The 17,918-nt window shown below is 40.9% G+C and overlaps 1 protein-coding gene across 1 annotated transcript in view; it reads left to right on the forward strand.

Moving 5' to 3' along the window:
- The first annotated feature begins 9,050 nt into the window (after nt 1–9,050).
- The window catches only part of LOC139103460 (uncharacterized), a 159,299-nt gene continuing 150,431 nt past the window's right edge, over nt 9,051–17,918 (forward strand). The window contains exon 1 of the mRNA XM_070658151.1: nt 9,051–10,280. Coding sequence (XP_070514252.1) covers nt 10,037–10,280 — 244 coding nt within the window. The 5' untranslated portion in view covers nt 9,051–10,036. The remainder of the gene's footprint in view (nt 10,281–17,918) is intronic.

Below are 17,918 nucleotides of genomic sequence, written 5' to 3' on the forward strand. Positions count from 1 at the left end.
GGACCTCTCGAATCGTAACTCGCTCGTCGGGAGGCTCTCTCGAGCTCTGTAATTTGTCGGATACCTCGTATCTTTCCCAAGTTGTTTCCTCTCTCGAGCGTCCACTCTGGCGTTCTCTTGCCTATGTAGTAATTACCCTTTCGAGGTATCCTCAATTATCGCGCGGCCTTCTACTCTCCGCGATCTGTTCGGAGGCCACCCACTTAACCTTGCGAGTAATCTGACCTACGTGAAACCCCTGATCGAACGCCCTCGGCTACTCCGATCCTTCAATTATCTCCCGCCACCGAGACTTCCGACGATTTTCCGTAAGAGGAGCTTTTTACCATTGGCTGTACAACAGATTTATTTTATTATCATACGCATTTTATATTACTTTTTATAGTAATATATTTTATTTTGTAGGAATATTGACCAAAATTTCCGTCTTTTTCGAAGCTTTCACCGGTGAGGGGTTTTCTATCGGTTTTCTGCGAAACCTCACTCGTCTACCTTTATGTAACTGTTTCGTAATTGTCCATCGGAGTCTTCCCTATTTCGCGTTCTCGTCGAAAGCCCTCGACCGACCGTCGAGGATGTCGTAATGAGCCCGCCGATGTAGAATCCGTATCGTTCATTCTTTTATCTTCGATCGCCGAGCGATCACGTCGAGGCACCAAATACGAGAGTCCGCCCACGTGCTTCCACGTGCAAAGAGTGGCCCCGTCGAGTGTCCGCGATACGCGAGTGCGTCAACATTCGTTATCGGCTCGCCTCCTTCGTTCTCGTTTTCGGTCGGTCGCGCGCTTTTTGCGCACATCGGTTGTACGAGTAATTGGAGGGTCCACGAACCGCGGCCCCTCTCTTACGTTTCGAGGACGGGATTTTTACCGTAACGTATCTTTACCAAGGGGACACGCGAGGTAGTTCCGCGCGTTCTTTATCCAGCCAGCTCGCTCGCTCGTACGCGGAACGTTTAATTAATCCCGGTTTACCTTTGAACCTGAACGCGAGCCGCGAACCGGAGTACGTTCAATTAATGATTTTTGATATAAGCTCTCGGTCGTGCCGCGACCGCAGACGGCAGTGCATTATATTGTCGGTGCGGCGAGTGTACGCGGCCCCGATTAATTCAATTGTGCCGCGCTCGCACCGCGAATTTCAAAGCGCCGCCGCCCGCTCTTTCGCGATACGTGATAAAAAGCGTGGATCGAGGGAGTTATGGACGACCCTTTTTGATTTTTCTGATTTTTAGTTTCGTTAGAGGCCTTTTTCCTAGGGTAGCCGGGGGACGGAATCGGGGGCGGAATCGCGACTTCTCCTTCTCCTCTCCCGCTCTCGATATATTTGAAATGTATTTTTCGTACATTTCGTTCATGCAAACAGTTGGCGAGATATGAAATAAAATTAGATAGAAATGGTTTCTCTTCCTTTTTTACTCCAATTACAGTTGGCGATTTAGTTTTAATAAAATTTTACGTAACCGACTTTGTAATTTGGAATTAATGCGGTGACATTCGAGGTTTCCGTAACTTTTGCGACGTGTCTGTGCACGATGGTGTGAGCGCATGAATAATTCAATCCTTCTACAAATCGCTTCTTATTCGCAGAACTTTGCTATCGATTATGTCATACCGCGGGCCGCAAGCTATGTCGTATCCATTAAATTACATTCGATTGCGAAGATTCCTTTTGTATGCTTAAGATAATTTTCAAAGACAAGTAGCGCCAGCAGTGTGACCCATTGATTTTCATATTACATGATTGCGAAATCTTATTTTCGCGTAATACTATTAATAAGAAACAATTAATAATTCAAAGCTACAACATTTTTCTCTTCCGAAAAAAATATGCACATTCGTTTCATCACTTTGAGACATCGTTAATTCAATGATCGCCCATTGTTTGTTCAGCATCAATATAAAAACCGTATCGCGCTTCGTTACAGTAGCGTTTTACGCCGATCCTTTTCACGCTCGGTAAACTGCGCTAATTTATTTGAATTAGGCGAGGAAGATCGCATCGATCGTGAAGAGACACGTGCGATAGGACGAAACTGCGGGCGTAACTTTTGTTAAGTGCGCAGCCCGGTTCTTTTTTTTTTCTCTTTCTCTCTCTCTCTCTCTCTCTTTCATACGCGAAACCCTTGTCTCGTCGTCGCTTATTTACAGTTGCGGTGGTCATTCTCGGTCGTATACGAAATTACGAGACCGTGCACGGTGCGCCCGTGGCCCGTCGCCACGGCGTCGTAAATAAGCTCACCTTCGAAGATCGCCGGGAGACACGTGAAAGCACTTTCAGCTCGGAACCCGTTACGGCTCGCGCCACTTAATTTCCCGTATACTCTCCGTACCGCTTTTATTCTAATAAGGTTGGAACGGTAGCAGAAACGAAACGAAACGAAACGGCTGCAAGCGCATTTAAACGCTCATCTATTAACTGAGCTACTTATGTTTGCACTCCGAAATAATTAGCTCCTTGAAGCGCGCCGGAAGAATTAAATCAATAACGTGTGGTATTACTCTTTTAATTTGATCAAAGGAATAATCTTTACGACGGCGAAGATTCGTGAGAAAAATTTCGATTTATTTAGAACTCGTATTTAAATGCCAGGCGTATTCCTCCCCTCGCCGGAGCTTTAACGCAAGAACGTGTCGAGACGTTCTGTATATTTAAGATTTTTAATCTTCGCCATGAAAGTGTTGCGCAAGAAATTCTTTTTTTTTTTTCTATTATCGTGGAAATCATTCGTTCCACGATTACGGTCTGAAATATGAGAAAAACGCACTGCGCTTTGAAGGAGATTTATTATGCGATGTCCAGCAACGCCGGGGATCTTTTTTTTCGCAGCTTGGACTCTGATGAGAGTAAAATCTCTTTGACGTTTCCGAGCTTTCCGCGGCACGATGTCCGCTCGTATTATCTGCGATACGTGATACCGGCGAGATTAGACCTTGTTGTTTGCAACGAGTGCTCGTTTAAACTTATTCATTTAAAATAAAACTTACTTATTCGAGAGTTTTAATTTTTAATGTAGATAAATAACCAACTTTAATAACAGCATTCAAATGTATATGCGTCTAACGAAATTCTTTTATAAAGTGATAGAAATAACGTAAAGATTCTTTAAAGTCTTATCGAGTAATCTTAATAAAATTAACTTGGATATTAGGAAGCTGTTAACAAATATTGAATTTTTCTTTTTTCCGTGAATAAGTCGCCTATCAATTAAGCTCTCGTATAAATCATTAGTTGTTAGTTTAAAATTTTACTACGTGCCTCTTATCTTTTTAATGATGTGAAATTTTTAACGATGAAATTTACATTATTGTACGCATCCAGTTGACACTTTAATTGTTATTTTATTTTAATCGCAATGGTAGAAAAAAAAAGTTTGCCACTGTTCGGACGAGAAATTTTAATTTTCATACCGTTCGTTCGATGTTGTTGCGTTGTTTGAAGAGAAACCCTTCCGTGAACTTTCGCCCCTCTTAATAGCCGTTTGTCTTGCTGAACTTTGGCGCGACAGCTGGCTTCTCGCGGGCCAGCGAATGACGGAAGTATCTTTAAGGGAAAGAGAAGGAGGGAGATGAGAAGGAAGTATCCGCGTCGAGTTTTGTGTAATATTCGCAGTAAGCATCTGCCGTGCCAAATTCGCAATGGACTTTGCGCGACTTTCGCCGTTTGCGAAATTCGGCGGGCGAACTTCGTTCGTCTACGAAAGGTCTAGGAAAACTTGATACGAGATACTTCGTGTGGAACGACAGGGTCCGATAGTAGCATCGCGAAAGATAAATTTACTTAATCGTTGTATGTATGTGTGGAAAATAATTTTTTTTTTGCACGCAAAGATGTAGCTAGCATTACTTAAAAAAATTTTTTGCTTGCATGAAACACCCGTGTTTGAGTTGAAAATTTTGATTTCTTTTAAACTACCGAGACGATACATAGCGATTGAAATAAATCTTAGCAACCAAATCAATTATTACGATTATTATTACCAATATGATTTTGTAACTCAATTACTAATTTTAAAACACACTAATTGCGCTCTAATTGCTGATCGGAGACTTTATTACAATTGCCATTATGCGGTGATAATGGACACTCGGTATGACCGTTTGAATCCGACGATCAAAAAAAGTTTGCTAATTACGTTCTATTAAATTTAACAAGTTGTGAACAATTGTCTTTTCGGTGGCGAAAATAGTAGTATCAAATAAAGGTATCGATTCTGTCAATACAAACGAAAAATCGAGGGAAGCTGACGCGAACACGCACGTACAGACACGATATACGGTTCTTGAAAAATTTGCTACCATTAAAGATTGAAGCAATCTTGTTCTGTCCCACGTGAGCGTGCGTCACGACGAATTCGCACGTAGTAAAAATATATCCAATTCGATCTGACTAAAACAACCGCGCGACCGTATGTCTCCAGAAAAGAGCGGAGTTTACTGGCCACCACACTTCGTGATCTGTTATTTTTTTTTTTTTTTTTATCACAAAGTTTGATTTTTAATTTTAATGCTAAAACTGATAATATTTGCAATTTATAACTTCCATAAATTTTAAAGTGTAATGATAAAAGACACATCAATTTTCATGGATAAATTAATCGAAAAATATGTACATACAAGTCGATGCCGTCGAACTTTTTCGTATTTCTTGAAGCCGCTTTTTGGACGCAAAGTCGACATGGAAAGACTCGCGAATGCTCTTCTCGTCGTTTCCGTGAGATGCATAGCGATATGCGCTTTTGAAGGCGGAAGCCATACGCTTTTGAAGAGTCGCTATAAATTTGCGTTTGGATCACAGTAAGAAATCCGTTATTTCCTGCGTGACCTATTCGATTTATACAAATTCTCAATCTTCGCAAAATTTACAACATTTTTACGAAAAGGCATTTTCTATTGCTCTTTCTTTCATCGCTGATCGTTTATCAAAGTTAGTTTTCTAACAAACATAGATGCATTGCCGATGTGACAGCGTATTTTATTTTCCTCTACAATTATTGATACGTTTAACATGCATGACGTTATATTATTTGTGAAAAAGAGTGAATAAAACACTTTTGCTTTGCGAAATATTAAATCGGTTCAAAACCATATTTCTGTATTTTGTAGCAGAACGTGTAATTTGTCATTAACGAATAAATGGAATTTGCCGAAAAGCTTTGAAATTAAATATGGAACTCATAAAAAACTGATTTCGCGCGGCTACTTTGTTTCTTGTTGCATTGTAAATCGTACAGGTACAAATAGTTACTAATTAGCTTTTCATTAGTGGCGTCGTTAATGAATGTCTCTATCAAAATAATATCGGACCGACAAGTTATTTCCGGTCATTACTGACGCGCTTTAATCCGCATTAAAATTGTACGTGCGTTATTATTTGTATATATTATTTACGCGGCCATTTGATTAGGAAATAATTGATGCGCGTAATTGAACGTGGTATTTACAAATTTTCAGCGATTTACACGCCGCATTGGCCAACGGGCGCACGTGTACGGTTGTATTAAACGATTAAATTAACGATAAAATAACTGAGTAAGCAATTAAATGCGCGATTCTACAATTAACATTAGACATGTGAAAGTAATAGACCTAATGACAATCTCCCTAATTATCGCGATGGACGCAGATTTTGAGTCAAGAGCCGTCCGTGTGCGAAATTATTGTCCCGAGTATTTTATTTGAGAAATAAAAAAAAGCGATTTTCACAACGATAAACGTGAGAATCTAACACTTGCGAAGCTCACTTTACGACGCTCGATTGGTGTTGGCGCGAAGTCTTTTGAAGTTGCAGACAAAACTTCGACAAGGGCTATTGCTCGCGCTTTCTCCGTCAGCGTGAAGAATTCTTCGGAGATCCTTAAGTTATTCAAGATCGATCGCCGTTCTTCTCACAAAGTTACATCGCGCGTTTTTCTTGTCTCGGCGGTTGATTACGTCCGCGCGAATCGGTGGGCAGAAACGCGAAATTGACAAGTTTCCAGCGTACAATCTAGACATCTTTCGGTAGAAAGACAAGATGGAAACTTTTGCTTTACATATGTTATTTATCGACAAAAAAAATCTATATTTATTATCATCCGCTCTTCGGCTTTCAGAGCTATCGATATTTTAGTGCTCCACTTAAAATCTAATTCTTTTACGTCCGATATATTTTACAGGGTGCCTTAGATTCGTTCTTTCTAATATTTAACCGTAGTCTCTTCAACAAAACTAACGTTTTATTTCCAAACGTTTTCTTTCGCAGTAGTGACTGGTAGTTTTAATGCAGAAACATAGTCAGAAATATAAGTAAAAATAACCGATAAGCATTTAGATGAAAGAAATATTTTAATATTTATGTTCAGATTAATATTTTATTTAATCATGTAAATTAAATAAAATTTTTAAATATGTAGCATAATTATTCAAAAATGTTGCCGCGTTTTGTTTTATAAAATTTATTATAAAAAATTTGCGTTTATTGAGCAAGGGCTGTTCGCACTTCTGGTCACGAAATTCGTTGTTAATTTTAATCTACGGTTGCAACCTCAAATAATATTTCATTCCACTTTTCTATTCTCCTCGGAGACCATCGCGGTCGCGTACCTCTTTACGGCAGGCGTACGACGACGAGAATTAGCGTTTCCAGCAGCGTGGCGAAAACGGACGACACACATTAAGCTCCGGCAAAGCATACGCGACCCCGAGTTTTGATTTTCCGTGAGATCGGATGTCGTCCCATATACGTTCCGTGGTATAGAATGCCTCAGAAATTACATAGCGTTCGCTCACAAATTTGTTATCGTGTCCAACTTTGTTAACTCTTCGTAGAAGCATTTCTCGGCGAATTTCCTTTGACTAAATATTACGCAGCTTTAGTTATTTAAAAAAAATTGTATATCAAATTTTGAATAAAATTAGAATACAGAACTATAAGTATTTAAAATTTATTGAACAATAAGATTTTTTATTTAAATTTAATTAAAAAAATATTTATAACACGTTTTTCTTTCGTTAAAGCTTTTGGTTTTTAATCGTCAGTAAAACAAAAACAATCGATGCCCGCGGCCATATAAAACAGCCACTATTTTTTTTAGTTTTGTTTGCAGTTTTTAGTTTTTTAAAGGGAAACTAGGATTTCTGATGCACCCTGTATACACTGCCAGTCGTTCTGTTCTTTGGTTCTGCTCTCACAACCGCAATGTTTGTAGTACGTGGACAAAGCTTAATGCACTGGTCGGGTAGACGGCGGTTTCGCAAGTTCGCGTTACCATTGGACTAATTGGACGCTTTAATATTTGAAACGGAAACAAACGACCTGAGAGTCATTTCCGCCTGACGTTTTCTCCCCCGAGTACGTCATTGGAGAATTTGTCGTTTAGTAAATACCTAGAATTGATGAATATAATTTAACTTAGCAAACTTTTCTTAACTTCTAATAAAACGTATGACATTTCCGAAGGCAACGATAATGTTTTTCTAAGTACAGATATATCTGTATTAATTTATTGAAAATGTAAACGTTGTTTCTCTTGCACGCGTATTGCAATCGCGGTGAACCAAGTATGAGCACATGGCATTTGGGATCAAATTAAATATTAAGAGTACATATATGCTTTGTTTAAAAAAAAATAATGTAGCATTATTGAAGCTATTCGAAATTAATGCGGTTAATTGCGGGGCATTTAATTCGTTATCGTCGCGCGGTCGGACATTGTTTATTCATGCTCAAACTCGAGACGCAAATCACGGAGCGAAATTAGCTATCTATCTGCTATCCGTCGGATTCATGTCAACACGCACATTGCGCAATGTATACACGGCGCGAGTGACCGTAGCCGAACGTGATTGTCGATTGATCGGATGCCGATAATCCGATTTCAACTCCCCTCCTCTGATTACTGTCCTGTCCCTTTTTCGACGGTCTCCGTCAGGCGACATCATTACGGATAATTACAGAAAAATTACGGAAGTGCGTCGGCGTCGCGCTCTCTCGAGCAGCTAACAACCGCTATTGATTTTGTCACGAATTACACCAACTTGGCCTCATTTCTCGCTTTCTGTATCTGTCATGTATTTAATTAACGTTCACGTCGAGGATTAATTATCGGCATTGTTACACGTAGCAACGGCGAGTAAATGGAGGGAGGAAAAAAAGAAAGAAAGAAAGAAAGATTGTCGATCACGATCGACAGCGCGGAGTGCAGTGATCGTTGTCAGTGAATGGTACGACGATTCTATATGCGGACAGCATTGTCGCTGCGTGCTAATTTCGCTTCCGCGAAACGTTGAAATTGGAGGGCCAAAAATAATACTATGCTAAACAGTCTTATCAGCGGCTTATCCGCGTGGAGTTACGTGCAACGGATACGTGCGAGTGTCGCGCATTCTGCTGAAAATTTATTCACTTCCGATTTCAGAGCGCATAAAGCAATGCGTCGCTCGATCTGTCGCGCTTAATCGAATTCTTTTACTCCAAAAGTATTGTACGTCACGGTTGAGAATGTTTTTTCTTTTTTTTTTTTTTCTTTTTCTTTTTACCCCGGACAGGTATGGCGCGTTGCACTCCTGCATTGTGTTTCGATTCGCGTCCGACATCGCGAACGGATATAAAATGAAAAGAGCAAACGGAAGAAAGAGTCCGCTAACTATCCCAGGATCAAATTCCTCAGGAGCAGTAAGTGAGAGAAAAATATAGATGGCAAACGGGTAGAATAAACAGAATCCAACGAGCGATACGTAAAGAGGAACACGGAAGTACTGAGTCCACACGGCTCCACGCGGAATAATATAAATAATTTTACGCAAGAGGGGAGGAATAAAATAAGATAAAGCCCGAGGAATATAAAACTCGATATATAGAACAAAGGGAAGAGTGCGGAAAAATGAGCGAAGAAGGTGCGCGGGAGAGAAAGTAAGAGAGACCCTGAGAGAAAAGCGAGGAGAGCCAGAGAAAAGCGAGGATATCCGCGCCGCGCTGCCATCAACCCTCTGCGCCTCCACGTTCTCTCACCCCCTCCCTGCTTCGCGTAGCGGCAGCAACCCCCGAACGAGCTCTCCTTCGCCTCAGTAGCGCCGGGCGTCTCGACGCGGCAGCACGTTGCATTGGGGGTTTTAATACGCAACTCTATTCGCAAATTCAGTGTATATTCTCAATTTCTTCTCTTTTTCGTCAATTTTTATCGTTCTCTCTGCGTTGTTTACCCGTCCAGGGTCTATCTCTTCATCTCTTTTATTTTTTTTTACTCTCGTTACCATTCCCGCGCAGCTCTTATCAGCCTTATCGAGGGTTCACGGTGGGACCCGCCCACCCGCGCGCGAGTGACTTTCCTCTTCCTCCTTCTCTCTTCGGGGGTGATTCCCTCTCCCTCATCGCTATCGCGGAGGATAACAGCATCTAACGCGTGCGGTTGCGTTCTTCAAATTCGCAAAATTGGGAGTATCTTTCGAAAACGAAAATCAAAACCGCGAGGAGGGCAAGTCAGCGTGTATTTTTCCGGCTCTTTTCTTAGCTTCGTTCTCTTTGTCTTACCGCGCCCCGTTCGACCAGAACACGACGAGAGGAACTGTCGTCGTTATGGGGGAGGACCTACCCTCCGGAGACGCCCGGCGCGGTTAGTTCCAGGTGGAACCGAGCTTGCTCGCAAAGGCGCGCCAGGTGTAGCGCCATTCGCGACGGTTGCAAGTGACGGTTCTGGCGTTTTGTTTTGACAGCGGTCGACCTGTCGCTCGTTCATCGAAATCGGAGGGATTTCGCGGATCACAGGGGGGCTTGTTTTCGTGCGCCCTGCAGCGTTAGACAGGCGACCGTGGAAACGGAAGGTTTCACCCCGTAGTACGCTCTCGTGTGTGTGTGCCCGTCCGAATTGTGTGACTGTGTCGGTGACGATCGCGCTACAAAGCGCTACGAATTTCTCTCCCGCGTCAACTGTGGCCCATCACGTAATTAAAGGATTACGCAGAGAAGATCCTCGAGATAGTGCACCGTGACATTGTTTTTTTTTTTTTTTAAGCGATTTGACCCGATCGAATATAAAGATTGTCGACGGTGATCAGTGATGATCGTGATGGGAACAACGTCGGTGTTCCGGTCGGACTACGGCGACGAACGTAGCGGAAGATCACGTCGATGCAACCCTCGGACGAGCAGAATGAGGATCGGCGGCCGACGAGCGTCAAAGGGATCATCCGGTGTCAAATGTGGATCAGTTACGGCGAAACGCAGCGCTTCCGGAAAGTTTCTTCTGGTTGGTGCTGTCCTGGCTATACAATTCGTCGGTGCGGCGGCAGTATCCAGCAAAGGTAGTGCTTCTTCTTTCGAGTGAGCGTTTTGGTCGATATGGCCGCAGGATAAATCTTTCTACAACTAGTGTGTGTATGTGTGTGTGTGTGTGGATATGCGCTCGTTTCTTTCTTTCTTTCTTTCCGAGTTGAAATTCTGAGGCTAAGTTGGTTGGAAGGAAACAGCGGGAAATTGATAAATGACTTCAAGTTTTTATACATCGTTTTCGCACTAAATGACAGAAATATAAATTAAGTATTTTAGTACTTGGATTTAGAAAGTTGCCTCTAATTCGCGAGATTTTTTTTTTCTTTTCTTAAGAAAATAAAGATTGATCTCCGGATGGTAGGAGAAAAGTTTTTTTTTTTCTTGTAGAATTTAATTAAATTAGATTAATGGTTTTAAGTAAAAAGGATAAAATAAATATTAAAAGGAAAATCTGTCATTAAAATTGTAAAGTTCTACGGCTTTAGTTGAAAGAGTTTTTAAAATTAATATTATTTTATATAATTATTTATGTCGCTTCTTTGATAAAGTATAAAGGACATTTCCCTATAACGTCACTAATTAAGTTACGTATAAAACGAAGACCGTACGTTAAATTTTAATGCAAAACAAGAATTAAGGCTACTTAGAGTCTTTGTACTTGAGCGCACAAGATCGAAGCCTGTCGCTTATTCTCCGTTGTCGATATACCTTATAACCGTGACTTCGACTTTCAAACTTCGGCCATTGCTCGAGCAAGTTGTAAGAGGGACGTGTCCGTCGACGAATTATCAATGTTCGATCGAGACCGAAATATGCCATTGCGAGAAACAGTCGACGCTGCGACGAACGTGACACACGCATTAGGAATTTGCTCTTCGCCCTCCGAGCAATCAGCTCCCTTGTCGATTTCTGATTATCGGACTACGCGACGCGAACGAGACGGGGGCGAAGGAAAAAGGAAGCGAGCACTCCGACCCCCTCGATTTCGTATTCAAGATGACCGACCACCGTAACTGCGTACAGGATTTAAGAGATCGCCTAAGTAATGCGGAGAGACGAAGATGCATACCAAGTAATGCAGTGACCCAGTCGGTTCTCATTTCAGAAGTAGCCTGATTTCCGTTTCTCGCATCAGAACGGCGTCGTCAGAATGAATTTTTCGTACAGCCACGACGCGACAATCGGTGCGACAAAAATTGCAGTATTTTTCCCTTTTCGCGCTTATTGATTTTTAAAATCGCTTGCGATTATGACGTTGCAAACATCAGCAGCGATAAAACAATTTAATTGGCACAATTTGGCATTATTCCGAAATATACGGAGAACAATTTCATATTTTTCGAATCGCTTTTTTGCACGTTCGAATTATTTGACAAATATTCTTTTATTAATATTAACATGCGAGCGTAATAATTTTTTTTTTTTTTAATATTTATTTTCATTAATATTGACGTGTTAGAACGGAAGCGCGCTATCCACGATAAAATTACAATTATTATATATTGTTCGAACATGCTTCGATTAATGATATCGCGTTATGTGATCGTGCTCCTTGTATACGAAACGAACTAAAAGACGTTAATGTAAATTTCCTGCATGACGTTGCAATATCGCGCGCAAACAATTCTTGTGTGCTCGTCTCGAGTAGCTGCATTACGTAAGGCAAAGAACGATATAGTTATCTAATCGATAGACGTAGGTTAATGCTTGCGTACTCATGTAATACATACATATATACATATGCAGGACAACAAATAGTCGCGAGTGCCGTTTCGCAATCGCCGATACCGTCACATTTCGCGATGATAAAAAGCCTTTTCGGACATTTTGTATCGAGCGTTTCGGAAAATTATGCAGCAAACAATAGAAACGTGCTACACCTACCCGTCCCTTTTATCGCGCGGGATCTGAATATGAATCGCGTGTAAATTTCAGAAACCGTATTATTAAACCAAAGATATTTTACATGCACGAGAGAGAGAAAGAGAGAGGGAGGGAATTTATTTTTAATAAAATAACACCACTAAGACATACGCGGCTGGTGCGAGCCGCTTTCGAAAGAGAGAAGGCAGATGCGCCTCTATCTTGCAAGTTCTTTCGCAACGTCCACGGGACGTCGAATCACGTCGGCGCGCCGTCGTTATCGTTCGGCACATCGTCCGGCGGGAACGACGTTGAATTAATTGAAAGCCGTCGTGTAGCGCGGGCTTCGCGTTCACCGGAAGACGTCATTTTGATCTGGTTTTAATTAAACAACGGACGTCGCGTGTCTCGCGGATAGGAGAACGACAGAGAAAGAGAAAGGGAGGGAATCGAGAAGGTCGGACCCGCGGCCGTAACCGACACGGGATGGACGGGAAAATACGAGGTGGAGGAAAGAGACTTGACGAGCAGGAGCTCGTTGGATGATTGAGGGCAACGACGGAACGTTTAACGCGATTAAAAAAACGTCGCATGGCCGATCAAAGGCGTCCGCAACGATCGCTCGTGCCACGCGAAATCTATCGGCCGTCTCTGGTAAAAGGACGACGATCTCGTACAATGTCGCTCGAAAACGCCCGTCGAACGTTCGCCATGTATAAAAGTGCAACATGATTAACGGAGCGAAAGACTCTATCGGCTAGAACGGTAAACGGGCCTGAATAAATTTTACGTTTATTTCGTGGGAAAATAACAAGTCTTTTAAAATCTTATTCCTTCTAATAAATACGAGCGCATCATTTCACATAACACACGTCGCAAATAAAAAAAATTATATATAATTTATATTTTAGTATACATTTTGAAACTTCTTTTAGATTAAAAAAAAAAAGTTAATAAAAATTATATTTCATATAAGATCAGTATGTTAATATAGGTAATTAATATTCGCAAGTTATGTCGATATTAATACTGATAATGAAATTTTATTTAATTACTGGCGAAAGGAGCCAAATTAATTAGTTTAATATTTAAAAAAGTGTTAATAAATTTTGCATTTGTTCTACTTTGTGGCGTATAGGTTTCACGGAAATAATAGAATTTCGCCAAAACTCGTCACTTAATTACAGTTGAAACACGCTGGGTATTATCGTGGCTTCGCGCGACGACTGCAGTTTTGCCGAAATTACGATTCGCCAATGGATTAACGATACACTGTCAAGCCGAATATTTGTACAAAGTTCGTCGGCCGAGGTTATTATAACTAGTTTGCACGTTTGAAATGTGGCGTGTTCACGCGTCGTTGAGTCGATGGCGTAACACGAACCGTGTAAATTGTCGTAGCGAAACGAAGATCAGTGGCAACTGAATTTATGGTAATACTGCTTCATTAATGAAACTCGACGAAATGTACAAATGACATTATATTGCGATGCATCGCGGTTATATTGTTGTAACATATTGTTTGGCACACACATACAAAACTAATTCTATATACAAGGATCTCAATCAACTTGTCATTCCTGAAAACTATGGGTAGGAAATTAAAATCAAAAACGAAAATTTAAGTACAAAAAAAAAAAAAAGAGATTATTTTCCGTATGAATCAGAGGCTTTTCTGACGTTATTCTTGAAAGGGTGATCTACGACAAGGTACCCGAATTACCGGTGTATAAACGCGTATTCATAGAAGCAACTTTCGCGAGCCGCCAAGCTCAGACCCGTCATTAAAATTAACATTGCGTCGCGTTTAAGGGGAGGCCAAGGGAAGCTGAATATCATAGAAGATCTAGCGAGCAACCGCGGCGGCGAGATTTCCGCGAGAGTGTGCGACTGTTATCTGTACAGGAGTCACGTAACGCCACGGTACCCTTTCTTATCCCGCGCGAGAAGCGATATGTGATTCGCCCGTGCTTCGTAAGGCCAGAATTATACGTGGATGTTTTATCAATTTTCATCTGCGAAAGAGTCCGCGCTAACGTTGATCGCTGCGTAACTTCGGCGAGAAGGTCCACTCTTATGGAAGACGCTCCGATAGATTAAACTTTTGAATAGATAATTAAATATATTTGTAGTTTACGAAGTATTTTATTTAGAAATTTTAGAGAGATGGGTTAAAAAAATTAAATCTTATTCCCAGTTAATCCTAGCTTCGTCTTTCACGCTAGCAGAATTTTATTTTTAGAGTTATTCATCCTCGTTCTCCGTATTTTTGGATTGTCCGCATGTATCACGTGTATATTCGTTATAAGTTTTATGTTCCATGTCACTCCCAGAGTCGGACGGAGTTGGCGCCGGCGTTGTAGGAAAAGCGTTCGCGGTGGCTCTAAAATTTTGGCGGACGACGGGATGCGGTCGCGCATCGAGTTTCCTCTGTCTATAACGTTAAGAGCTGTTCGGCAATGTACAGAGGGGACGCGTATCGATAATGCCCGATAGCGCGCGGCAGAGTTCTACGAAGCTGAAACGCGATATGATCGAGTGAGTGGTCCGGCGGTCTCCAATGGCCACGTCTCGTCTGCGGAGGTATTTTTATGGAAAATTTATTAGCCTGCGGACATCAGATTGCACCCGCGTCGCGAAACTATAAATTAAAACCCGTCCTGTAATGCAATGTGTGCATGTGTGTAATCGCGCGCTGCGACTGGAATAAAGTGGATTGCATTATGAAATTTCGCGAATTATTGACGAAGTTCCTCTGAAATATAAATTGCGAGCAAAGTGGCTGATTTCGCGCTAAACTAATTGAACAGACTGAAATTTTTATAACAATAGCTTATGAATAACGTTAAACTTCATGAATAATCGTGTTTCGCTTTTACCCCGCATTTTCTATAGCAAACTGGCATCATAAGTTTTACGCGTATCATAACTTCTAACTCTACGTATATATAATTACAAAAAAAAAAAAAAACATATGCGATATTTTTAACTCGTATACCATATTTTATGTAAATGTATAAAATTATTGTGCCAGTCTCGTGTTTTAACGATGTGGTAACGTCACTGACGTTATCCATTCGGACGTTACATTTATGCAAAAAGTCGCAATTTGCATAGAGCAACGCGTTATTTTGGCATCGTTTGTGTCTAATAAAAATTCGAAATATGTTCTGTTTTACAATTGAAGAGCATCTGAAAACCCGCTTAACTGTAACAATCTTCGATTTAAAAAAAACTACGTATTTATGAAAATTTGTTGAACATATAAAAAGAATTAAATTTGAATTAAAAATTAAAAATTAAAATTTTAAAAATTAGGGTAGAGAGAAATTCGAGCTTTTATCGAAAAGAAGTATGATTGTTTTACGCGCCCTATTGTATCTCTATAAAATATCGTTCGTTATCTTGCTCGATTCGGAACGGAGAGTTCCGCAGACCGTTGGGTAGATTTGCTACGGGAAGGTTCGTGCGACTCACAATATGTTGCCGTTAATATTACAAACAACGAACGGAACCGTAGCGCGGAGTGTTAACAATTTCGCGACGTTCCCCGGTATCTTCTCTCCGAGCAGCCAGTAGTACGATCGTAGTTTGCTCAGACGGCAGGCTGCGCCGTACCGTACAAAGTGACTCGCTAGGATTATACGGGAGATTAAGACGCACCCAAGGCGCGCGTCGGGTACGTTACAAGTCTCAAGCGCGTCTCTGTATAGTCTCTTAGCGGCAGGCAAACGGACTAAACGCGACGAAATTATTTCCGTCACGCCGGAGAGACACCGGATATTGCGGGAGACACGTTACGTACATCGCGATCGAGTGAGTCACGACAGACGTAATGAACTTCGCAATAATCAACTTATCTTTTCGCATTATTCTCGAGTGCGCACGCTTTGCGATCCGATTACTCAGGATTCGGAGTAAATCTTGCACGAGCAAAATGGTAGAAGTGTAAATTATATATTCCAGGAGATTATTTGCGCACGGGAAAATATTTAATGAGGTTGAAACGCGACGGTTGTTGTCAGGATCAGAATTTTCAGATCCGGACGTTCATCAATTTTTTAATCAATTTCTCATCGCTTCCGCGTTATCACGTTAAAAAATGCATGTATCCAAGGAAAGCATTATAGCACATTGGTGTTATATTTTAGGCTCTGAGTGATTATAGAATATTATAGAATAATTATGAAATATAATTTATAACTGGAATTAAATTGCAGTTAAACACACCGGTGTTGCGAAATATTACGTTACTAATATATTCGCAGCCTCGGAATAACGGCATGAGATATGCCCAGGTTGAACAATATAGATACTCGAGCTGTACTACTACGTGCACCAATTAAATTGGAATTTACCTCATTCTCTGAACAATTGCGTTCTCTCTTCCATCGTGAGAAAACAATATATAATCGCGCGCTACTTTTCGGTTTAGTATTCTTACGATTTTTCGTATTGCCAGTAAATTGTTAAACTGATATTATTCGCGTCATAATGAATGACTACAGAAAATGCATCTCTTATTTGTTTCATTAAAAGAAATTTTTCCATGCGAGCGGTATTGTCTGACGTCTCGCGCGTTTACATCTTCGCGTCGTGAATGCACGTGGAAATGATTTACGAACGTTTATATCGTTTCCAGAAACTCGGCAAAATGTCAATACGTAATTTTCACCGCTCTTCGTCGGCCGAACAATATTTTCTTGCGGTTACGTTCGCGAAGAGTTCGTTAACGGCTACGGCGATCGACGGTCCTCGCTCTACTTTCGCCGTCGTTAGCTGATTGAACCGGGATAACTAACGGATTGCGGCAGCTCGTTAAAAAGTCACCGGCCGCAAATATTAGAACCCGCCCCAGGAAATCGTTTGCCGACCCGAAAGAAAACTGGCATTGGCATATACATAATTGGAATTAACACCGCGGTCATTGCATGAAGTGGCGCATTGTCGCCTGGATAATTAATGTGCTTTGTTATTATATTTTGAGATTATCGCTGTCATGAATTTCCGCCCCATTAAAAAGCTAATTTACACGAATTCAGATTATCGAATTTCGTGGGGCAAAAGAAAAAAAATATAATTAAATATTACATGCATATTATCTAGCTAATCAATGAAATATTGTGCTTTAGATATTCTAGGTACAGTTTAAATAATTATCTTATACCATCAAATTATTAATTAATCTGCTAATCGAATCCCGTGTAATTTTCTAATGCATTTTCCAAACGATTTTGTTATCCGCTTAATTTTTTAATTAATCTTGTTAACGTCTGAGATGTGCTTTTATCCGATCTTGTAAGTGATCTTAAAATTTGCTTTAAATAATCCGACGACTTTGTAATGTCAATTGATCACGATTGACTTATCTGCTTTAATTGCGCATAAACGGATCGCGAAGAGTCATGAATGTCCAATGTAAACGACATTAATATTCGTCACACAAAGTGGATATGGTCGGGGGTGCACGATGTACGTCGATAGCCTACCATTGTTCTAGCGAATTCAAGGATTCTGTCTATGTGTGTGTATGTACGTGTGCATGCGCTTATTTACGCTAAAATCAGTAGAGTGCTGGTGTGCAGCCAGAAACACGTTACTGACATTTGTGCGCGTACTCGCCTATCCGACCATCACGTTATGAATTTATTTATACGCTCATGAAATTGCTCCGAGTTTCCCGCAATTCGCACGTTTATATATGTTTGTGGCACGATCTGAGCGAAAATCGTGTAGGGCATGTCGTTCTCTTCGTTCCAGTCACGAGCAGATAGTATTCTTTCGTCAAAAGCGCTCTACGTGTATGT

Source organism: Cardiocondyla obscurior, linkage group LG06 (assembly GCF_019399895.1).
Source record: "Cardiocondyla obscurior isolate alpha-2009 linkage group LG06, Cobs3.1, whole genome shotgun sequence".
NCBI lineage: Eukaryota > Metazoa > Arthropoda > Insecta > Hymenoptera > Formicidae > Cardiocondyla > Cardiocondyla obscurior.